At 43.3% G+C, this 24,901-nt stretch overlaps 1 protein-coding gene and 1 long non-coding RNA gene across 3 annotated transcripts in view; one reads left to right on the top strand and one right to left on the bottom strand.

Annotated features, from left to right (window-relative positions):
* Positions 1-2,061: 2,061 nt before the first annotated feature.
* LOC138685669 (uncharacterized) lies at positions 2,062-16,564 on the bottom strand. 2 transcript variants are annotated; one of them, XR_011325048.1, is made up of 4 exons: positions 16,257-16,564; positions 15,653-15,710; positions 15,402-15,524; positions 2,062-2,262 (listed from the first exon to the last, which is right to left on the bottom strand). It is a non-coding gene; the product is annotated as an uncharacterized lncRNA (long non-coding RNA). The 2 variants fall into 2 exon arrangements; XR_011325036.1 differs by lacking the exon at positions 2,062-2,262 and having other exon boundaries at positions 15,056-15,524.
* A 1,302-nt stretch (positions 16,565-17,866) lies between these two features.
* Positions 17,867-24,901, top strand: part of GABRA4 (gamma-aminobutyric acid type A receptor subunit alpha4) — a 42,908-nt gene continuing 35,873 nt past the window's right edge. The window contains exons 1-2 of the mRNA XM_069790786.1: positions 17,867-18,223; positions 18,368-18,486. Of these exons, the coding sequence (XP_069646887.1) occupies positions 18,141-18,223; positions 18,368-18,486 (202 nt within the window). The 5' untranslated portion in view covers positions 17,867-18,140. The remainder of the gene's footprint in view (positions 18,224-18,367; positions 18,487-24,901) is intronic.

Genomic DNA, 24,901 nt, shown 5'->3' on the forward strand with positions numbered 1-24,901 from the left:
CCCGACAGCACGACGCATGCGCGGAGCGGGGCGCCGCGGCCCCCGGGGCGCACCTCTGCCCGCCGCAGCCCCGCGCGCGGCGCCCCCGCCCCGCCCTGCCCTGACCCGGACCGGACCGGGCCGGACCGGACCCCGGTCCCGCCGCGGAGGGGGGCTGAAGGCGGCGGCGCGGCAACAGGTGCCGGTGGCGGGGCGGATCGGGAGCGAGAGCCCCCGGGCTGCCGTGAGGGGCTGCCAGGGGCGGGGGCGCGAACTTCTCGTCAAGAGAAAACGGATCATGGTGGAGCGCGAGCCTCTGTGAAAATTCCCGCTGGCAGGCTCTGGCGTCGGCGGTAACGTAGCAGGGAATCGGCAAATTCGAAAGGAATCGCACGTTCTGGTGCGAATAGTACTTTGTCCAGCTGTGAAGGCTTAGCTGCGCGTCCATCCATCCGTCGATGCGCTCGCCGCTCCTCGAGCGGGTTCATCGCTGCCGCGCAGAACTACCTGCTGTGGCACACGCGGGAGATCCCAACAGATTTTTAGTTGTTGTTTTTCAGCCAAAATAATTGATCCTGCCTTCAGAAGCGGATTTTTTTCTTAAAGAGTCCGTGAATTGATGGTCTAAGGTAGCCCGACGTCTTAACGAGCAGTATTACTGCTGACTAATCGGAGCCCTGTGAACAATTTATGGCTTTGCCGGTGCCGCTCTGTTCTCCTGCACAGTACCTCAGCAGAGGTAACATTTATCCCTTTCAAATTCAACCCACCTCATCTGTGCGCTATACAGTCCTGTATGCGGTGACCTTGGGGTGCATATTTGATGGTTTTGAGGCCCCTACAGTATTTCTGAGAAATGGCAGACTTTTGGTGATCCTTCCGTGGCTGAAATATGCCACGATATTTGAAAAATGCAGGAGTATTGAAACAGTTTGTGGCACAAATTCTAGTGATGATTTTGAACATTTTAACAATGCATATTTCTATGCAAATTTGTCACTCTTGGAAGAAGGGGCACAACACACTTCCTGAGAGATGACCACAAGGAGTCTTTCACCCTCACAACTATTTCCTGTAACCATGACAGTACAAGTTTATGAAAATAATTATTTTATTGATGGTTTGTTACAGTATAATAAGTATTTTCAGTTGGCTTTGAGGATTTTTACACTGAACATATCTTTCTTTTCCTCTTAGTTTAGTCCTTAGTTGCTGAAAAATGTGATCTCCCAGCTCAACTCAATGGTACTTTAGCATTGCTGTTTAGAAAGATTTTTTAAAATTTATTCATCATGATCAGTACATTTTAGTAGTGTTCAATTCTAATTGATGCGGCTTGGGTATAGACTTCTAAAAAAAAATTTCCTGCCCATAGAAGTCTACCAAACAATATCTTCTAATTCAGAGTTGTATCAAACATATCCATAATAAAGTTTCCTGGTTCCTCTGAAGCACTGAATTAGGATTTTCCATGGAAGTATGGAGTCCCTTTTACTTCCTGATGGTGTGCAGCATTATATCCTATAGAAAATTTTAGCTTTGTCATAAGCCATATGAAAGTCAGATATGCCTGTATGAAAGGGAGACCGCTGCTTGCCAAAATCTGTCTTCAGGCATAAGTGCAGGGGTTTATTCTATATCAAGTCTTCATTCTCTGTACATTTCAGGGCAGCTGTAGTTTGGACTAGCTGTAGTCCGGTCCCTGGACTGAATGCCCATTAGTGGATGAAATGTTTTAAAGGTGCATTTCTGGTCGGAAAAGGAAGGTGTGAGCTAAGCGTGCCCTGCAGGTCTCTTGCCATTAGGGATGCCTCAGCCCAACAAGTGTACTTCCAGGGAGGGTGAGGATATTCTCCTCGGCAAGCTGGTTCCTCTGAGAGCTCTCCCAGCTGAGCCATCCTGGCTTCTGCAGAGCAGCATTGAGCTTCCTCCACTGAACATCTCAAAAATAAGACTACTGAGCCGTTGACTGTTTCCCAAAGGTGGCACGCTATGGAAGTTCAACTCCATTTTGTTCAGCTTGATCACTGGGGACATCTGGGCTCTAAACTGGGGTCTTGAAACAACTGCCAATATCCCGCTGTGTGGAGACAATACTGAAAAGGTCCCTCAGTAGTTGGAGCTTGGGAACAAAGAGTTTTATATGGTACTTTTAATAACCATACAAGGGAGGATCTGCATGGCATTACACTGCCACATCAGGGGTGGTGAGAAGGATCCTTTTTGCCCCATGGGGTGGATGATGGGAATACATCTGGGACATGTCTTCCATTGCTTCCAGGACTGAAAAAGGTAAACTATTAACAGCAGAACTTCCACTCTCCCACATGTTACCAACTGAAATGCTCAATAGTTTTACTTGGAGTTTAAGAACTTTAAATTCTGCTTTCTTTGCAGAAGATCTGTTTCTAGGAAAATAAAGCATGCTTTTCCAGACCACCAATGCAGAAGAATCTTGTCGTAATTCTGATAAAAATACTCCTTGTGACATAATTCTGGTTTTTGGCAGCTCTTTAACAACCTCTTTTACAAAGAACAGGTGATATAAAAAATGAGCGACCATGGCAAAGAGGCTAACTTTCAAAGTCCAGATATTATCACTGTCATTCACAAACATTTTCTAAAAGCTTTTGCAGGTGATGAGACATCTGGTGGTCTTATTTACAAATGTGTTTCAGACTGCAGCTGCTTTTGCAGCCAATAAACTTGATACAAAATACAGCAGTGTGTCTTTCCATCCACTCCAGGGGGGTTTGGTCACTCACTTGGGCTGAGTGAAACCTGATGGGTACCCAACATGGCTTTTAGGCATCCTGGAATTTGCTGAGCACCCCAGAATTTAGGCACATAAGTAGATGTGCTGCTTTGCACTTTGGAAATCAGGCTGCTTAGTGCCTAAAAACCTAGGAGGTTAATCTGGAGACTTTTGCCACTAGTTTTCAATATTTTTAAAGAAAATAGACTTCTGCAGTGGCTTCAGTTTCTGCTCTTATGATCTTTTCTTATGGTTATTTTCTCATATTTGTTGTTCAATAATCTTTTCCTTTAAACAATAGCTAATGATAATGCCAAATTCCTTTCCCACTCATTTCTACGCTATCTATGAGATAGATATACAACTTGTAAATAAGATTTTTTTAAAGTATTTTCTGGGCTGTGTTAGTGAAGGCAGATCTTTTGGGTGGGGAGTAGTTTCATCTTGATTAAGCATATATAAACACCAGTAAACTAAAACAATTGAAATCCACTAGTTCTAACACAGTAGCCGTGACTTTTTTTCATATTCTGAGGCATGTCGAATGCTTACTAGAAGCAAGACAAGTAATATAATTGCAAAGCATGATTCATAAAACCATCCTGGGCCAGTTGCATGTTCATTTTTCACCTTCATTATGCATAAACTTTCAGGAGGGAACCTTTTTTTTACACAAATATTTCAAGTTTATTAAAGATCTTTTTTGCAATGCTCATTTTCATTTGGAATCAGAAAGTGCACACAGTACAAAGACAATGTTGGGTAACTAAAAAGAACAGAAGATCACTGAGAAAAAGGGGAATTCTTCCTGTTTCCTGCTGGATAAGCTCGTTAGGAGGGAAGACCACAACTTTTAATGAAACTAGGGGGGAAAAAAAATTGCAAAAGTAGTGACTATGCCATCTCTCTCTCGTGATACTTTCTGCCTTCTTAAATGTAGAATGGGGGAAAGTCTATCTGTGATTCTGCTCAAAACAGAGAAGGGCAGCTGTGTGCCTCACACTGTGCACTTTGTATGTGGGGGTGATGACTGAAAATGCTAGTATTTGTAATAATGACTGGTTAGAGTAATTCAAAATAGAGACTTGCAGACCCAGGATACTTGTAATGTAAGTGTCCAGCTGGACTTGCAGTTTTCCAGTCAGTGGGGAGAATTATTGTGGGAACAGGTACACCAGCCACAGACCAGAAGCGGGACTGGTGTTAAGTGTGAAAGCAGCATCATTAATTAGCAAAATTGCATTACAGTGTAACAGTGTGCACAGAAAACAGAACGGGAAACCGAGCTCAAGATTTTTGGATTATTCATTGTCAGACATCTGTGCCCCACAGGTTGCTTGGCTGTGTGGCTTTTTGTACTGCATACACCCCAGCTAAAAAAAAAAAGAGAATTAGGATGGGTATACATTTTTTTCTTACTTGGCACTGAGAAGGTGACATTTTGCAGTAACTATACTGTTAAGATATATTCAAAAATTTAGATGAAATTTTCAAATTTGTAAAAATTAAGCTAAATGGTTGGGTTTGAAAACTATGAAATGAAACCTAGGAACTGTGAAATTACTACCTTTGCAGGTAAAAAACAAACCCTGTTAATATTTATACTTAGAGAAAGGAGGCAGGTAACAAAATAGGTCACCTATTTCATCTGCTTAGTGATAATGCTATTGTCATTTTATACCTACAGTATTCCCTTGAGTCAAATACAGCTTGTGAGCAGTCGTCTTGGATGGCAGGAAACGGCAAGCTGGAGATGCTTTTAGTGTGCTTTGGGGATTTCAGTGCAGTGGGAAAGCTGTGCAAGTGATTGAGAAGAGCTGTGGAGTGACACACTGGACTTGTGCTTTATCCTGGGATCTGTAGACACTCAGATGCTGCCCTGCACTGAAGAGAGCACCTCGCCCTCCCAACCATTTCCCTTTCTTTCGGGTCTCTCAGTAAGCCTCCACACCCTCGCCCTTCCCTTAGGAAATAAAAAAGGTACAGCTCAAAACTCATGCCCTCTTTGTGCCCCATTTTTATCCCTCTTTTTATATGCTGTAAAGGTCAATTAAGATCTTCTTAGTGCAGGTTCTACTTTCTTTTAAGAGCCTGTAAAACACTTAGGACAGTGCTTTTAAAGAATTAATAGTAAATATCAAAACTGTGAATTGAAGTTATTCACCTTTAATAATCAAAGTGAGAAGAGAATATATAGTAAGAGCTATAGGATTCTTTTGTCCTATAATATCTACAGCCAGCATAATTTAGTGAGTCTTTAATCATGTCAGATAAACATCTGTAACACTCATTTGTAATCCCTTTTTAGATCTCCCAGCCTTGTGTCTACACTGCTCGTCCAACATCCTTTCTTAACATTACAGAATTTGCTTCCTCTCAGGGTGTGCAAGTCCAGCACTGCACCCCTGCCCCGGCAATGCACTTCCTGTGCCCCCCTCCTCGCTACTTGTGGGAAGCAACTCTGTTGACCTTCCAAGTCCTTCATCCCAGGTGTGGGAGACTCACAAGCTCTTTCTCCCTCTGATGCTAGCTCAAGAGAAGTAGCAGAGGCTGAAGATTCAAGATCTTTGTGCCAGATACTATAGAGATTATCAAAAAAGACAAACCTGGCTTCAGAGAACAAACCATCCAGGATAAGTTAGGAAGACATTCAACAAGTGTTGAGACAGACATGAAGAACGTGAAGGCAGCAGTTAGTCTGTACGCATTTCTATAGTTTAGTGGCCTCTGTGGGCATATTAACTACAAGGAGCCAGTAGTCTTAAGTGTTGCTGAAAAAAGAAAGGCAGTTGTAGACAGCAGTGCAGAGGTTGTCTTTAAGGAGATGATACTTAAAGAACAGAGATGTACGAAGTGTGATATTGTTATGATTCCTGTTAAAAGGTGTTTCAGGTACTTCCTTTTATACAGTTTCTAAAAACTGAGGTTTGTCAGTGCAGGTGAGATGTCAGAAGCAGGACAGAAAGAGTTAATACCTGATGTATTATTCTGTAGAAATGAAGCACACATATACCTTTCCATTGCAAGCAGCTCCCTTGATTTTAACAGGCTGATGCATACAATGGCAAGTTGCATAAATATTTGTAGGATTGAGACCTTTGCTTCTATGCTTTTTAGGCCTGGTCCTGTCTTTATTTGTATGGGGGGGGGGGGTTTGGTATAAGAAATGAAACACTGGTACTGGAATGGCCCAGAAATTATTTTTCTGATAAATTGAGTTAATTTTCTCCAGCTTTGCCTTTTCATTGTTTTCTGAAGCAGCTCACTGCAAAACCCTATTTAAATTGTCAGGTTAAATAAGTCCTTTTAAAAGCAGTGAGCAGAGAAATATGAGTAGTAGTCTCATACTCAGAAGTATTTTACCACACTGAGCCACTAGAATGCAATGTGTCTCTGTCCCATTTCAGTGATGTGATGCACTTGCTATGTACGCTTATGAATCTGTGAGTCACGTATATAAAAGCCTAGCTTGTTTGCTTCTAGCGATAAAGAATCAGAATGGCCGAATTCAGTCACACAAGCAACTTTTCTGGGGATATTTTCACATAAGTGTGTTGATCAAAGCATTCCTTCATCAAGAAGAAAGAAGATACTTAATCAAAATGAACTTTTCTTTGAGAAAAGATAGATTTCTACATTATTTTCTCTCAAGAAATTTCAAATTAAAAGATACGCCTTTCAAAGCCCTAAGCAACCTGATCTATCTTTGACATTAGTGCAGCTCAGAGCAGGAGCTGAACTTGGCTCTGCAGTTGAGCAGGAGGTAGGCTAGATAACTTCCCCTTCCAATTTCAAGTATTTTGTGATTCTGTTACTCTAAAGGGTGGTAACATCGCTTTCTGCCTCTAAGTACGGTTTGCAGTTCTTCCATTGAAACCGTAGTTCCAGTTCCTTTGTTAATCTTCAGTAACCCCTGCTTATTTGCTGTGTTACGTTGCTGGGGAGATTGAAGGTCCTAATTAGTTTTTCCTCAAAACTAGTTTTACATTAAAAGTTTTGGGGTTTTGACTTAAGTCTGATTTGGGATGAAAACTGGTGCTGAACATGGGCCTTCTCCATTGGCCAGGGCTTCTATTTTTAAAATTAGATCTACCTGAAAGTATCCTTAGTGCATTGGAGCCTCCAAATCACATGCTGCTCAAACAGCCAAGTTCAGTAAGAAAAGAAACAGACATTTTGGTTGAGATTGAATAGTACTTGTTTTTTAAGAGGTTGTACCTGTATATGGTAAGACCCTAAAGAGTAAAAGCTAGAGCAGAGCCAAGAACGGTCACCACAAATAGAAATGGCTCTTTATCCTCTTGCTGTTGCACCTGCCTCCCGAAAGGTAGGAATTTTGTATTTCCACTCATTATCAAGGTTGTCTGCTGCCTCCAAGGACAAAGGTGACAAGAAGGAAAAATTTGCATTATATTTCAGGAATATATTTACAAAATATTTCACCTCTCACATTTAAAAGTGAGTATTAGAAAAACAGCAAAATATAACAATAAAAGCTGCCAGACCGAAAACTTAGAGGCTGATTTCTTTGCTGATGGCAAATTCCTCTGGAATTCTGTTGAGTGGATTTACAGCCATGAAAATGACAGCATTAGATATGTATCGCCATGTATAGTCATACCTACGCTGGGAGAAAACAAAGTGGGCATGATTTTAACAAATGCAGTAGTCCTACACAACAGCTGCTTGCACACTCCTTTCTTGTCTCAGGAGCACATTTGATGAGCGAGATAGATGCTTCTTGCTTGCTGAAATAAAGAGCACATGTGAATCTCTTCAGCTGGGAGTCACTTTGTCAACAGGGAGGTGTAAGACAACAAGTAATTTTACTTATCTCTTTAACTGATGCAGAAGTGCAGGTCTAAAATCCATGATTTATATATGTCGTGTGGGCTGGCAGCAGTCACTGGAAGCGGTCCATAAACTGAGAAATAGATTACGCCCTGTCATTTGTGCTGTTTTTAGCTAGTTGAAAAAAAACCCCTGAAATAAAGGCTAAAGTAAGTGCAAAAATAAGAATTGGAAGAAAAAAGAAACTGAACACAAAGAAAGAGAACTGGTAAAGATGTGAGAGAGAGGTTCCTCAGCCAGATCACAAAACTGGGATGCTAGTAGTTTTTTAGCCCCTGTTGGTGTCTCTTCCCACTGCAGTGGTGGGCACAGAGGCTCTCGCAGGGATAACTGCTCGGAGAAAAAGCCTGCAGGAGGGATGGCTGAACAACAGGGGGTATTGGTTTATTTGCTGTTCATGCATTTTGGAAAAGACCGAACTGCTTGTGGCTGCCTTCAAACCTACCTCAGACAGCAAAACCATCCTGACTCCTCTTTTAGGGCAATCAGCAGAACTTGAATGCTCAAGAAGCAGTAAAGGGTGAGATAAGGGGTGAGGAAGCATCCCCTTGTTCACCCGAGCAGCGGCAAGCATTTGTGTGATGTCAACAATATTACCTTCAGATATTTTCTAATACCATCTCTGGACACAAGTGAAAGAGGTTGAAAGAAGACAGTTTCATGGGCAGAAGACGCCAAAAGAAGAAATATCAAGAATATACTTAATTTTATAATTTGGAAGCATTTCCCTCTCACCTCTTCCTACTGTAAGGGATGATTTTTGGATCCTTCTCATGAGTTAATGTCTCATATTCTTAACCTCTCTGTTGTGTCTTCCTTTGTCTTTCCAAGTTTCTCCTTAAGTGACTTGTTCCCTAGTTCAGAGAGTTTCTCTCCCTTCACCTAGCACATGAAGGCGTAAATTTTACTTCAGCTTCTGGACATTATCAAGGTTTTAATTTCAGAAAATCTGCAAAATGTGTTTCAGTATTGTCTCTGTGTTAGACCAGTCTGAGGGGCCAGCCACAGGAGTGGCAGCCAAGTCAAATTCCTGTCCACCCCCCTTTGATGAAGGCAAAATGTTGCCTGCCTGCCTGTCAGATGGGGAACTGAGGAATTAGAATATTTGTATAATAGGATAAAAACAACAATGAGGCTATAAGAAAACAAAGTACTCTAAATATAGAGAAAAACCCAACACCATAGTAAATTGGGAACTCGGAGTGAAAAATGCTTTCTGGTTCTGATCCAGAATCCCCAGGGTGAGTGGCAGGTTTTTAGTTTACTTCAGTGAATTTTGGAACAGGACCTAAATGACCCTGGTGTCTAAATCATACATAAGTCAGGATAGATTTGTACTTCATCTTTTTGGGCTGTGAGCTGAACCGTACAGCAGGGAAAAGAGCATGTATTGCTCTGGAGTAGTAAGACAGGGAGGACACAGGTGGTTTTCCATGAGAAAAGAAAGAGCGCTTGTGAATGCAGACCTCATCCATCCTGTTAAAACCATTCATCTTGTGAAGTCTGCCTCCTGGAATTGTGTATTTGTCTCTGTAAAATATTCAGCTTCCTTCTTGTCCCCTGGGTTTTCCACCCACTCATTTTCACCATCAGCAGTGGAAGTCCTTCATTTCTCATGTCTAAGTGGGCTAAGAGGTCAGGGAGGTGACTGTGGAGGCCTGTTCATATAGACAGTGTGTTGGCTAAGGGGTGTTTATTTCTCAGATGGTGTTAATCTCATGTACTCTGAAGCCTGTGTCCAGCAGAGAAATATTTAGAAAGCTGATTATGTATTAAACATCCAAAATGAGACACAAAGTTGACAAAATGTCTAAACTAGCAAGGACACAAGTACTGGTTAAATACTGACCTATTTGATAATAATACTTAGTATTTATGTACTTTACATTTTTAAGCCACTGTGTGCATTTGAACTAATTAATACCTTCAAATATCCCTGCAATATAGGTAAGCCTCCTCTAAAATTACAGAACAGGAAATTCAGACACAGGGGTCTGGGGATCAAAATTTTAAATGCAGATTTGGGTATTCGGCCTCCACAAAATCTGGGTCACTCTTACATATAAAAGCCTTCGTATATGTTCATGCACTTATTATTAGCTACACTTGTTGAGAAGTTTTGGCCTAAATGTCTTAACTATGGTCACAGAAATCAGTGGCAGAGCTGGGAAAGGAACTGAAGAGTGCATTTTCTTTAAAGGTAAAAAGCAACAGAACCATAAAACGATTTCTGGTTTTAAGTGTATTATGCTTTGTGAATTTTATAATTACAATAGCAAATTTATTTTACTTCATTTCATGCTCTTCTTGAAAAATTGATTCTAGTGCGTAAGACGAGATGCTGCAGCTGCACTGGATCAACTCCATGGTGTATTCAGACTAGCACCCTCTGTGACTGTGACCAAGAGGTTATATTTCTACTGCTGCAAAATACTTAGAGTGGACTTGTCACTGTATATCAATTATCTGTTGATCCATCTGTTGATCCATACACTTAGGTAAAAGCAAAAGGGTATTGTACTTCATCAGTTATTTTACTTCTTTCACTCAGTATAAGAGTAGACTACCCTTGCTTCATAAGAAATACTCCAAGGATAAGAAATACTCCAAGAAGATTGAAAAGGGTGAGGATCTCCTCAGAGGCCCGAGCTACCTGATCTAACTTTGAGGTTGGCTATGCTTTGAGCAGGTGATTGGACCAATGACTTCCAAAAGTCCCCTCCAAGCTGAATCACACTGCACAGTTTCCCTTTGATGAAACCATTGTGTGGGAAGGAGAAGAGACTATACAGTGGAGAGTCCAAACTGTGCGAGAGGAGAGCTAGCTCCCCATATAGTTGTAGGGGTTTATTATCTTCCTCTTGCTTACCACCGGGGACACACAGCCCCTGCTAGGATACCACTTGTAAGATACCTCTCTGGATAAGTACTGGAGCAGATCTGGAAACTAGTTATTAAAAGTGGTTAACAAGATACCTTATCTTGCCAAATGGTCTCAGCTGCCATTGCTGTCAGTGGGAGGGAACAGCGCACTATGCTTCCCAAGCAGTTCTCAGTAAATGATATTCAGGGATGCCTTAAATGACTTCACAAAATGCTAAAGTACCACCAGATGCTTCTTAATTTTCTCTTTTCCACCTGCTCATTTTGTTAGTGTTTTCTGGGCCTGATGCCTCTGTATCAATGCCTGTAAGACAAAACCAGTCCTCTTGTGCTGCCCACTGCTGCTACAGCAGCCTTTCTTTTCTCGTGATATGAAAATTCCCTTCAGTAACTTTTTGAGATGTGAGTAACGCCACTCCATGCAACAACCACCAGATGGTAATGAAGAGCAGACTGGTTGTGTGTCTTCTGTAGATTAAGTGTATTACCACAATGGCAATTTTTGCCTTTGCAAGCAGAGCTTGCAAGTACAGCTCTAAATGCCAATTTGCTCAGCTGTTTACCGACCCCTGGGCCACTACAAAAGTCTGCTTGGCAGCTCTATTTGCATAAAAAATCGTTCTGTTTGTTTTTATACTAAGACATTTTAAAGGGAATATTTTCTACCTAACACATGAACACTGATATTATTATTTAGTACGGAGATGTTATCATTACATGGAAAGTTTTGACTGTAGTGTGTGTACAACTATACAAGCTGTCCCTTGTAAGAAGTTAGATGCAGAACATCTTTAGGTGATTGTATGCCTTGCTCCTTCTGAAGCCATAGTATTTCTTAAAATGTCATGACAGAAAGGATGTATCTCTTCCAAGTAGAAAGGAAGGTTTCTCTGTTAATGTTGTGTGCTTGACATTAGCAAAGAGAGCAGTGGTGGGAAGTGAACCAAACCAAAGCAAACTGTTTCTTCTTAACCGAACATCATTGTCAGTGCAGAGGCGGTGCTGAGCATGGCTCACCAACCCCCCAGCACGGCAACCTGAGGGAAGAGCAGCATAAACAGAGCCTCATCAGTACTGCTAGGCCCACAGTTTTGAGAATCAGAAGTCAGCCCCACAGGGGTCATGAGATTCAGAAGTCCCAGTTTTACTTATCTGCATGCAGGATTTTGATTTCTTTATGCAGTGCCTTGTAAAACACCTAGGTCAAATTTTGGATTTTTTCTCCCCCATTGTACAATCCAGAGACTTTGCAACTCTCCCTCTCTCTCTTTTAAAGAAAAATAAGGCTCCTCCTGCCTTTGAAAGACCTGGGCAAGCCAAGCACCATGAAGGCAGCAAGAAAATCACTAGAGCTGATGATGCCAATGGCTTCACTGTGAGTCAGGAGACAGACCTATGGCTCCCATGGCATATTTAACTCATTCCCCAGGCCTCTGCCCCATGACTCATACACTTCTGGGATTAATAGACATGTAATGACTGGGAACATGAAGTCTTCCAGGGAGGCAGTTTGTTGGTGCTTCTGCTCTCCTGTTCCCTCTGGGAGCAGGGGCCAGCAGTGGGATGCAGCTGTCTTAAAACTAGGTGGCAGAGTGGGAGGCTCTGCCTGAAAGCGGGAACCTGAAGGAGACCGCAAGTGGGAACACCCAGCCTTCCTCCCCAGTCCTTCTGAGCCACGGAAGCCCCCACGAGCTGCCCCTGCCTCAGCCCCCTGCCCCTCTCTTCAGCCTGCCTGCCGCCTCTGAAAGCTGCAGGTTTGCTACCGTTGCTCAGGGCAACCAAAATTTTTGACACATACTGCATTAAACTTGGCAGCCCTGATGAGAAGGCAGGGTACAGGGCAGTGGCTTCCCAGATTCCTCCCCACAACCCTGGCTGCCATGTCCTTCACCTCGATGAAGCAGAGACAGCCTCATACTGCTTTGAGAAAAATTTCTATTCCCCCCTGCATGAAGAGATCTTCTTACCATATTTTTGGGGGGATGCCCATTTTAGAGATGGAAGTCAGGAGATCTGCTTTATTCCTCACTCTGCCACTGAGGAGGTGACCGCGACCTGCCCTGATGGCCCCTGCATCTCTAGGCTCCTGCTGCAGATGTGACATGGGTCAGTGACATGCCTGATTACCTGAGTGTGTGTGCTGGGGAAGCAGCAGGGTTAGATGAGAAATGAGAGATGGAGGCATAGGAATTCTCTAACGATTTCTTGCTGAGAACACTTTTTGCCCCAAATTGGCAGTTCCTGCAGTGAGTGCTTCCACAAACATGTTTCCATTGCAGTGTGTAGAGTGGCGGTCCCCTTAAATATGAAGCTCACAGTTTACCTCCTTAAACATCCATGTGTCAATCACTAGAAGAATCCACATAAATCCTATTGCAATCAGTAATAGCAATATATATATATGTGTGTGTATATATATATATATTTGGTACTCAAAGGATTTTCTAGCCTTTTTCCAAGCAATCAAGGACATGTGTGTTAAAATAACCATGGTACTGTAGAACAGTCTTGTAAATACCATATGTCAGAGGAAAAAATATACGGCTAAATGCATGTCGGCATCAGTTCCTGCAGTTTCGTAGGAGTTCTGGCCATGGAAGTGAAGCAAAGCTGGACCAGCGGAAGGTTCAGTTCTACACAGAGCTTATGCTGTGCCTTGAAAGGACTGCTGAGGTGGTGATTAGTGAACTGACCTGGGACACAGCAGACTGGAATTAAGCTCCTGTTCTGGTGCAGATTTCTTACATGGTGTTATGGTGTTGCATTGTCACTTTTTTTGCATCTCAGTTCCCAGCAAAACTTTCTTGTGTCCAATCCTTAGTTAGTCTTATCTATCTAGATTGTAAATTCTGGAGAGAAAGAAATGCACCTGGTCACACACTAACTACAATGAATGCAATGGGATCCTTCTAAAACTGGAGGTAACAACTTTGTGATCAGATACTGAAATGAGAAGCTGGAAAGAAAACTACTAGAACTGCAGCAGGGGGGAAAAGCTGGTAAAGATGGAAGAAGAGCCAGAAAGAGCTTAAGCATCTATCTTACTGCTCCCACAGCAGAACTGAAATTGCAATCAATAGACTCAAAATCCAGACTCCTTAAACATAAGCACTTCCCTAGAGGTGCAATCAAGGCCCACAGTATCCTCATGTCCCCACTGATTAAAAACTCTTCCCTGAACAGGTAGTTCAGGGTTCTCCTGAGCTCCAGATCAAAGTCTTGATAAAACCAAGGACAGGTGGGGTTTTTTTTGTAGGTTCCCACGATCTCTTTAATGTGTGTGGATGCAGGAGAGGAGGGGAGTGAAAGACCCCTTACACACTTGAGGAGGTGCAAGGACGGGAGTGAAAGACCCTCTAATTAGCTGTACAGAAAATGTATTCATATCTTTTCTTGGTCATCTACCAAAAATGGGATTGGGGTATACCTTTTCCAAAGAATGGGTATTCAACCCCTGACCTTTAAAAAGGATGTATGTGAAGACAAGCCATTTGATCAAGGCTGTAAGAAACTCTATTGATATGGGCAGAAACTGTAAAAAGTCCAAGAAATCAATGACTTAGCTATTCAGATAAAGAAACATTTAGGTGCTTGGCAGTGACCCCAGTTTTATCTCCTCTTTTCTAAGTGTTAGAGGCTTTTAACTATGCAATATATAGTTGGGCAATAAAGATTTTCGCAGTCTTTTCCATATAAGCTTCTCTATCTTCATGGATTTGATGCCAGGACTATATCAGGTCAAAATCAGCTGAATAATCAAATCTGCTGGGGAAAAGGATGTAACCTATAATTTACCTATATAACCTGTTTGTTGGTGGAGGCTATAGTTTACCAAAAAAAAAAAAAATTGAAAGGTTAGATAATGCCTTCCACAAGAAAAGTACCGGCTTCCTTTTTCTTTGCACTTAATCTGATGGTAAAGTAGAAATGAGAAGGGTGATGAAAAACTTTTCTGCTTCTCTGTGTGTTGTGATAAATAAAAAATGATCAAGCTATACCTGAAGATCCATAGCTTTCAATAAAACTGCTTTTGAGGCTTGGCCAGAATGTCTGCTTCATAAAAAATTATTAGGAGGATACATCAGCATAGGGGCAGTAAAAAAAAAAAAAAAGGTATTTAGGATATTCAAGTGCTTTCTGAGCATATGGAGCTGGGCAAAAATAGCCCCCTTCTTACAATAGTCCACGATGGGTGAGATTTCTTTGGAGAAATCTTGGAAGAATTGGTGGTAAAAGCTGGAGAAGCTGAGAAAACACCGAATTCAGCAAACATTTTTAGGCACCATCAATTCAGCCTGTGACCACTAAATCCTTCTTGGAGTCATCAAGTTCTTTTAGAGACATGATATAACCCAGAAATTCTTTGAAGTGATCAAAGACCATTTGAAGCAGTATTTTTAAAATCAGCATACATCTGCTGGTGACAAAGAAACACCCTGGGAGTTTCTGTATGTGTCTATGCTACAAATACATTACAAAGGAATAAAGAATATCTCTTAAGATGCAATTCAAAAAATGTTGAAATTAGCCAGGGCAATGCATATATCATAAGGTATAAACAAGTACTCAGAGGTGATATATCTGGCTTACAGGACTGTTTACTGTTATTTTCAACTGATTTATGTTTCCTTCAAGCCTAGTTTTATAAAAGTTTCAGCAATATACAAATGACACAGTTTTTCAGATACCAAGGACAACAATCTGGTTTTGGTATTAATCTTACTGAGTTCTTGATAGTCATTGCTGGATCTAAGGGAGGTATTAACCACTGATAAATTTGAGAAGTGTTAGAATTCATTTTCTTGATTTAGAGAAAGTGATTTCTCATTTAGTTTTAGCACTTGTAGGGAGTAAATGCACCCAGATGTCACCTGGATCCTACATCAATACAACCTGCGGCAGGGAGGGTGTGACAGAAGGGCACTATGTCTACCTTTTCTTGGAAAAAACAACATGAGCATCTTCTTAGAAGCCGTGAGTACTTCTCGCCTGGTGCCCTGGCATGGCACATCCACAAATCTTTCAACTTGATGTTACCTTTACTGAAGTACCTGTACTGAAGAGACAAAAGGAATCAATAATATTATTCTTTGTTCTAAAGAACCTGGGAATCATTCAAAGACCAGCTCAGTTCCTAAAATTGCTGGAAAGAGGGATAACAGAGTGAGTTTCTTTGATTTTTACCTGTAGCAGAACTACTGGACGTACAGCATCCAAGTTCCTTATGACTCCAGGCACGGATCTGAGAGGGGGTTGTGATAACATTTCTCAGGACATTCATGTGGGGAGATCATTACCGGTGAATACCACTTGACTTTTCTATTTCAGTTCACACAGGTGTCTATACATATGCAGAAGGTAATAAGACAATCTAAACCCAAGGGTGTCCCCAGCTCTGCCAGGGTGTTGCTGGCTTTCTTCCATGGCAGCTGCTAGAAGTGGCAGTGCTGTAGAGCTGTGGTTTGCTCTGTGACTAGCCAGCAGGATTCTTCCCGCTTCTCAATTGCCATCTATTGCCCTTGCTTCAGTTTTGTGAGTTTGGCTTCTGCCAGCAAAATTTTTCTGAGGCATCCCTAGATCAGATAACCTTAGTTAGAAATACTTTCAGTGTTCTGCAACAAGGGATTACTTTTCTTGCAAGGGACAGAAAAACTAGAGACTCTCTTTACTGGAGGCCAGTTCTATGTATCCCTTTGGCATAGTCCATGCTACAGCAGAACACTGGTCCAGAAAAACAAATTACATCACTTTATAGATCAAAAGTGGCTGATTAACCAGGCAAACTTACCTGATGTGGTGAAATTAGACTCCTGAAGAGCTGCTGATCCATCCTTCTGTCATTCCTGATCAGATTGCTAAGGGAGCCAGGGCAGTGGACTCTTACTGGCGTGCTGGTTTTCACCTGTGTGTGGAGTTAAACAGGCTGCTCCCAGAGCCTCGTCACAGGAGCTGAAGTGACCTTGGCATGACATCCTACCGTCTGCATTGTCCAGGCTTGTAAATACCGCATGGAGCACACGTGCCGTCCATAGGCAGGCTGCCCGCTCTGGGGGGCTTCAGCAGAGCATTTGTCGTTCCAGTAAGGCAGTCAGATCAGGATCCTGTAAGGCAGTCAGGAGATGAGGATCCTGTCAAAATCTCAGTAAGCCAACTAGTAATCTGCAGAGGCCTAAATTGGGCTTTTAAAATTGGAAGCAGAACTGACTGCCTAGACAGAGTTTTTTGAAAGATAAACAGCATCAGCAAGCTAAATGGATTTCAAGCACAGCTTTAATTGTTTTTCAAAGGAATCAGCAAAGGGCACCCTAGCTGGAATAAGCTCTGAAGTACAATCAGGAAGATTTCAAGTGTACAGTAGTTTTGAAGATAATCAGGCATTTCGGAGCTTGGGGATGCTGTAGCAAGTAATGAATAAAGCCTTTTTATGTCAGCACTGACAGTACTGTAGTCTTGGAGTCAATTACAATACCTGCTCTATGTGCTCCTGCACGATGAACTTCGCCATCCTCATTAGAACTGACATGCACGCCGATTTCCAAACGTAAACAGTTGTCCCTGCAGCACGCTTGATCAGAAGAACAAGTTGTTTATTGCCAACACCTATTGTGTGGGGGACGCCCCCCGCTTCCCTTCCCTTCCCTTCCTTTCCCCCTCTCTTCCCCTCGGCACCCAACTATCCCAATAGCCCGTGACAGACTAGCAACACTTCTGAGTGGATTTTACTGTAATTGTTGCAGAATCCCTTGGACCCTGCATAATGGAAATTATTTGGGTCACCAAATCTTGTTTCCTAATTATAGGAATGAAAAGAAAAAAGACAGAATGTGAAACCATTCCCTTATTCTGGCATTTCTGCTTTTAGAAACCCGGGATAACCCACTCGCTCCCATCCGCTTCGGCTGCGCCCTGTTTTAACCTTGAAGTCAGAGCTGGCTCTCCTCTCCTCTCCTCTCCTCTCCTCTCCTCTCCTCTCCTCTCCTCTCCTCTCCTCTCCTCTCCTCTCCTCTCCTCCCCAGCTCCTCTCACGCCGGAGCGGAGGGACCCTCCCGCTCCCAAACCCTCCTCGCTGGGGAACCGATCGCTTCCCGCCCCCCCGCCGCTCCCGGTTTAGCGCGTGTGTGTGTGTGGTGTGCGTCCCTCTCCCCTCCGTGGGGAGCAGAGATGGCTGGGACGAAGGGACGCTCGCCCGCCGCGGTCACCACCGCCACGCTCCCAGCCACCCTTCCCGCACAGGCACCCCCCGCGGCCGCACCCCCGCCGGCAGGCCACGGGCGGGCCGGTGGGTTTCGGGCCGCGGCGGGGGAGAGCGGGGCGGGGCGGAGCGGAGCGGAGCGGAGCGCGGGGCCGCGGGCGGGGCGGGGCGGAGGTGGGGGGGAGGAGGAGGAGGAGGGCGAGCGCGAGCGGGGCGGGGGACGGAGCGGCGGGGACCGGCGCCTGTTGCCCCGAGAGAGTTAACGGTGCGGGGAAAGTCGCCTCTCCTCCGTCCGGGCCGGGCGCCTGGCAACCGGGGCGCCGCGCATGTAGGGCCGCCGGGGGCTGCCGCCGTCGCCGCGCCCCCCCCTCCCCTTCTCTCCCCTCCCCCCCGCCCCGCCGCCGGGCCCCGCGTCCCCCTCCCCTCCCCGCCCCGGACAAGGCGTTTAACGTGCCCAGGCGTGAAGTATGGCATGCAAAGATGGTTTCTGCCAAGGAGCCAGCCATCGCCATGTCCTCGGGTCTCTCCATCGCCCTCCTGCACTGCCTGTGCCTGGCGACGTGGTGAGTACCCCGGACGGTCTGCGGGGGGGCGGGGGGGGAAGTCCGGGGCCCGGGGCGGCCGGTCCCCGGGGCGGCCGGTCCCGGTGCCGCTGCCCCCGCGGGCTCCCGGCGGCTCCGCTCACCCCTTCCCTCTTTGCCTCGTAGTCTCACCGGGCCGCCAGGGCAGGGCAAAAAAGAGGAGAAATTGTGGCCGGAGAATTTCACCAGCATCCTGAACAGCCTCCTGGATGGCTATGACAACCGGCTGCGACCGGGATTCGGGGGTACGGTGGCGGTGCGGGGCCGGGGGCGGGGGGAGAGCGCCGGGCAGGGGCGGGGGGCACAGCGCTTGCCGATCGTACCGACCCGTTACCGTCCGAAAACCCGTGTGGCGTGTCCCACCTGCCCCCCCCTCCCCCGGCCCGGGGTCCGAGCGCTCCGGGGAGGGAAGGGCCGAAGCCCCGAAAGCTCCGTGGGGGTCCCCAGTAACCCCGGCCGTGGGGGTCCCGCTGGGGCGGTCCCGGGCTCAGCCCCCGCTCCGCTGCTCTGCCCACACCCTGCGCTCGGGCTGCTGCTGCTGCTGTTGCGCTGGAACATAAAAAGCCCTGAAGCCGGCGTGCGTGGGCTTGATGGGGATGGAGGGACCTGTCTGACATCCAGATTCTTCTGGCTCTTGGTAGTTTTTGACCCCTTAAATGCCACGGATCGGGTCCTGATAGAAACAAGTGCACTTTTACTGGCCTAAGAGGGCACGTCTTTGATGAGTTTTGTTCCACTAGTTGGGGAAAACCAGAGCTCAGGCGCCTGAGCACACCAGTTCTTTACCACAGTTGCTCGAATTCCAGCTTTGATTTAGATGTAGTAGACTTAACTGCTGTATAGGAATTACAAGTGGAGGAGTCTCGAATTTGCCTTCACCTCTGCTCTGCATGCGGGGGTTTCGTGCCCCTTCCCTGCCCCTTTCGTGCCCCAGGCTGTTAAGATGCAGTTCTGTGCTGCTGAAGAAGCAGCCAGACTTGCAGTTCTTTATTGGTTTTGATGGTGCTGTGTAGAGACTTGGAACCAAAAATCGCTAGGATCCAGATGAAATAAAACTTTGTTTTGTAATCTGGAATGAAGATATTAAAAATACAGATTTGAAAGTTAAAAAAAAAAAAAAAAAGGAAATGCTACAGTCCTTCTTAGGATGCACAGAGCTGTAAGGAGCATTTTATAGGCTGCTTCCTATACAGGATTGAATGAGATCCTTGCGTAGGTTTATGTTGCGAAATACTTTCTTCCTCCTCTGAAAGTACTGTCTTCATGCACGTGATCCATCTACACTGACATGTATGCCAACACGTTCCCCACATGCCATATACAGTGCTCACATGCATGATCATGATTGTTAAAGGACAACACCTAGCATCGTTGATCACTCCTTTATTATGGAAAAATGAGGCCTTCTGTAAGTTAGCTTATACATTAAGTGAGAAGGAAGCTAAATTTACTGGTACCCAGAGAGATCATTGGGAACCGGTAGCCTTTTGCGATTTAGTCTCTGCGGAGAGGTTACAGACACTTCTGCACGCGTACAAGAGAAGTGCTATGTTTGGCATCATTTTAGGTTGAATGCCAACTAATTAGTCATCTAGCAAAGATGCTTTATGAGCATTATCAGATTTCCAAAATTAAACAACTACTAAATATGTAATATGACATACAGTTTATGTTGATTTTTTATTTTCATACAGTTGTCCTTTGCAGGATATTTTGCAAGAGTGGATCTTTTTCCCCAGTAAGTGTTGCAGACTTTCAGCAAAATGCTGTCAAGGAGAAAAAGTTCATTGTATCTCCCCGAACTTTTATAACGGCAATATTGAAGTAAATGATAGAGGGAGAAAAAAACTCTCAGATTTCAGCCTGGGGAAAACACTTCTGGGTGAATATTTCACAAAATGGATATTATATTGCTTCTTGCCTCTTCTTTCCTTGTAACATCTAAACCACTCATCTTTCAGTTCAGAACTTCTAAGTAAAATATGGGGAAAAAATACTTTATTTTTGAAAATGATGCCTGCCTCCCTAGCTCCTTACAGCAAAAGTTATCTTCACCTGATTTTGCAGGAACAACTTTTAAAAAAAACAAACCAAAACCAACCAAAGAAAGAAATTTCTGCAATTGGTCAGATCTGGCTTTTTGACATAACTCAGTTATCTTCACCTGATTTTGCAGGAACAACTTTTAAAAAAAACAAACCAAAACTAACCAAAGAAAGAAATTTCTGCAATTGGTCAGATCTGGCTTTTTGACATAACTCAGAGTAAGAACTGTGGATTAGTTATTAAAATATACACTATCCAAATCCCTATATTTGGGGGTGGTTTTTGCTGTTAAATCTTCATGACAAATGGGACTTGACTCTTAGAAGTGGTTTACCCACTAGTTTGTGGCATAGCAGACAAAATGTCAGAGGGGGTTGGCAATATTTAGAGATGGAAAGTATAGTGTGTTTTGGTAATGTTAAACCTACATCACTTTCTGATGAACAGCAGAATATTTATTTTTGTTTTATTCTTGAAGCTGATTCACCATCTAGTTTTCACGTGGCTCGAAATGTAATGAAGGTTTTATTTTAAGAACAAAAGGCAGCACAGAGGTCTAACTGATGCTGATTTTAAACTTCAAATCAATGAAAACATTTCTAATTCTGGCTCAAATTATGTTTAAAATCAGACTTGGGGAGTTAGCCAAATTCTGAATTTTGCTGGCATCTTCCAGAGTTGCCACAAATAACAGTTCATGAAGTTTTTTCGCATGCAGAGCAAAGTAGAAAACGTTCGATTTTTGAGATATCCTAAAACTGTATCCAGATTCTCCATGCTATTGTTAATTAGCACAATTTTTGGTAGTTATGGAGGAGAAGTTAAATTGCCTGAGAATGCTTACAAATGCGGAAATGGTCTCTCAGGAGGGTTTTGAACCTCAGTGGAGTACGTGGAAGCTTGTCTTGGTACTTCTTATGCAGGAGCATGGCGTATGTTGAGGGTTAATAGAAGAAGGAAGTTTCCCATGTCATTGGATTGACACCTTGCATTACAAACCCACTATATTAAATGGATTTAACAAACCTAAAAAGTTGCTGTCAGTTGCTAAGCACTCTGAGGTTTGGTAGTGTAATAAACAAAACCAGAAAGGTTTATGAAAAAGTTATTAAAGACCATTTAAGTGAAAGTTCCCATTGAGTTGGGGAGGGGGGATCTAAAGAAGCAAGAGAGAAGTAGAGATTTCACCTAGAAATTTAGTGAAACAAAGCAGAATGGGCAGTTTTGTGTAGTAAAGAAAAAAAAAACCAACCCAAAACCCAAGTGCTGTCAGGAAAACTTTAAATGCGTAAGAGTTTTGAATTTCAGGAGAGGGAAGGTATTTAGGGACTAATGAATAAAGTAATGCTGTATGATGTTTGAAAATAGTGTGGTGGAAATGAAGTAAATTCCATTCCCTACACTGTATGCTCCATTATATCATTATCGTGAATTTCAGAATGCAATTAGTAATGCATGTGGGTTTCCTGGTCAAAACCACTCTGTATGAACAGTGTGTTTACAGAACCGACTTGTAGTGTGATTAAATAAAAGGATTATCTGCTGGAAAATTCAAAAGTATTACCACAGTGCTATTTTGATTCAGCTGTAAAACTTTGAAGCAAAAGCATTTCTAGTTATACCCTAACTCCAGTTTTCATTTGTTTTTAAAAATGTTGTGTATGACACAAAGGAAAACTCTAGAAAGTTGCAAAAGCTGGCTTTTCTCTGAAAATCCCCTTTCTGCTGGTGATTAGTTTCAAAGTGATGCTAGAAGTCCAGAGAATTTTTAAAAGGAGCATTATTTGCTTGAAGTGAAAGGCCTGGGTCTGATTTGCCATTTTAAACACTGGCATGGTTTCAGACTTTACCTGAGCAACTCTTGACATAAGTTAAGGGCCTGCAAGATCCAGTCTAAACCTGTATTGGATTGCAACTTTAAAAAATGTAATGGTGTCTTTGAAACTTTCATGATACAGTAACTCATCATACTTAAGCCTGCACTTAGAGAAGCAAGAAAGAATGGAGGGACTGAAGCTGGCGAGGGCAGCATCACTGTGTGCTGCCATGTATCTGCTACTTTTAATGAATTGTGCCTTTTAGAGAACATCTCATCTGGTGTCTTGCTTTTAATGGCCGATTGTATGGCCAGACCAAAGAAAGAAGGTGGTGTGTGACTTGCTTCCTGCCCAAGGCTCTCGGGTTGACTCTGAAACCCACTGACGTTAGCTCTTAACAAGCTGACACAGGATGTTCCTGGCTCGTTGTGGTGTGACTGCCCATCGGTCGGTGAAAGCTGGAGCTCTCTCTCCTCTTGGGTTCTGTTTATTTGTGTGAGGTAGTCTGGAATGAGCTGCAGGTCTCACTACCAGCTAGCGAAATGGTGATAGCTCTGTGCCTTTCGGTTTGGAAGTTGCCATGTACGCTGGTTTGTGAGCAGAAGGAACAGGACCCTGTTCACTCGTTTTTCTTTTCTTCCTCTTTTCATATTCTTTCTCATGATCTCATACCTGTGAAAGTGCAGCTGAGTACTTGGTGGAATTAAATATGTTGGCCATTGTCTCCCCTAAGAAGGGTAGGAGAGGGCTTCTCGGCCCCTTTTAGGCTGTGTGATGTTCAGCTGATGAACAGCATTTCTGAAGAGTTTGATTTCCTGTCAGTGCAGGAGGAGTGACTTTAGTCAGAAAATAAACACAGAATAAATTTGAAGAGCAAAGACAATTTTCTGTTTCTAGAGAAAAGAAAAATATCTACATGATTATCTGCTCTTATTAGGAACTCGTGTACCTTCAAGGTTCCATTGCTCAGCGTAATGGATATTGTAATTTATTTTTATTTTTTAGATTGCAAATGGACTTAAAGTGAGCATTGTGAAGTGAAGCTGATCGTTTTTTTTTCAGGCAGTTGTCCAGTCTTCCTCAGTTGGTGAGAGTAGATGACTCAAGGGCTTAACAGGATGTGGTGTTAGATACCTGTAGTTGGCTGATTTGAATTTGGCCCAGGTTAGTAATGCTTGAAGTCATTACCATCTGTCTGTTGTTCAGTGACCTGCATAAAATTAGCTGATATTCTTAGTCCAGTTCTTAGTAGACAGGTGTCCACATCATGAAAATTGGCACCAGTATCAAGCTTGTTGGCTGCCTCAGCAGAGATTATCTGCTGATGAACAGGCAAAGAAACAGTAATCTCCTCATTTCTGGAGGTATGGTTTTCCATTTTCAGGGTTCAGACATGCTGATGGACGAACGTATGTAGAGACAAACGTTGTTGTGTGCTGCTGCTGCCTTTGTTGTATATGTCTTTTGGTAGAGAATGTAGCCCATGTGTTTGAATTCCACATTAATTTTTAAAAAATGCCCTACCTAGTTGTTCTGGCTTCCTAATGGAAATCTTACATATAGCAGGTGTCCTCAGCTGTTCCTTCTGATAGACTGAAACAAGAGAACATGCTTCATATGATGGCTTCTCCTCCCCCCCCCCTTTTTTTTTTCTTCACTTGAAAGATATCAGACCTATTCAGGCAGCAAGAATTTGGAAGGAGAAAGCACCAAATCTTTCACATGTAGTTATATTTAAAAAAAAAATAAAATCTGTAGCAACTACTTTTTTTTTTTTTTTAGATGTCGCTGTAGGAACTGATGTAATATAATTTCATGTAGTTTATGTATCCTGGGACTGATCTCATAATAGCAGCAATAACTGCACTTAGCAGTTAAATTGTACTTTGTATGTTGAAACCTTTGTACAGACTCGTTTGCTAACGTTCCCAGTTGGCTGTGTGACTCCTGATGGCAAAATCTGCAATATATAGAAAGCCTGTGCAGGATTTGACTGTTTACATACAGTGGAGATCTCTGCAGTGATAGTTGCCTATGGAGACGCGGGGATAATGGAGCCCAAAGTCTTTCACTGGGAGCTGTGCTGCAGTTCAACCCATATGTTGGCAGAAAATGCATGGGAGAGCTGTCTTATGTTCCTCTTCACAGGGTTAGGGCCTGGCATCGCTTCTTCAGCCCACATGGAACATCTCTATCTAACACTGAACTATTCTGGCTTTTTGCAGGGGTTGCTTTTAATCCTGCCTGAGCTTCTTTAAAGTATATTATCTTGCAAGCAGTGATTCAGACTTAACTGTTCCCACTGCAGTGTGTAGGACTCTCCTCCTATTTCATTGACATAAAAATACACACCAGTATGTTATAAATAGTTCTTCAGCATTCCTGAGGATTTATGGTGGATAGATGCTTTCTGAACATCCATTGAGGGATAAGCCCAAATGGTCATATTTAAAGTTAATTGGCCTTCTTACAACTTGCTGCATTTTATTGCCAGTAATAGAGCGTTAAGGATTCTAATAGGATCTTCTGCTTGCAGAGCCTGAGTTGATTAAGTGGTGCAACATGTTCATTTCGGAGGGCTGCTTAAATCACCAGTAAAAGTAGGTTAGGTGACTACAGATCACCTCCTCATTGACAGGAATTCCCACGATTAATAATAGTGTTTTTCTGAAAAAAAGCATGACTCACTGTTTGTTCCCCGCTATTGTTACCAACTGGAGTTATGTTTTCTTCTAGAACAAGACTAAGGGATAGGTTTTGGTGTCGCTATAGATACTCCTGGGTTGGCATTAAGTGT

This window comes from Haliaeetus albicilla, chromosome 1 (assembly GCF_947461875.1).
Source record: "Haliaeetus albicilla chromosome 1, bHalAlb1.1, whole genome shotgun sequence".
Lineage (NCBI taxonomy): Eukaryota > Metazoa > Chordata > Aves > Accipitriformes > Accipitridae > Haliaeetus > Haliaeetus albicilla.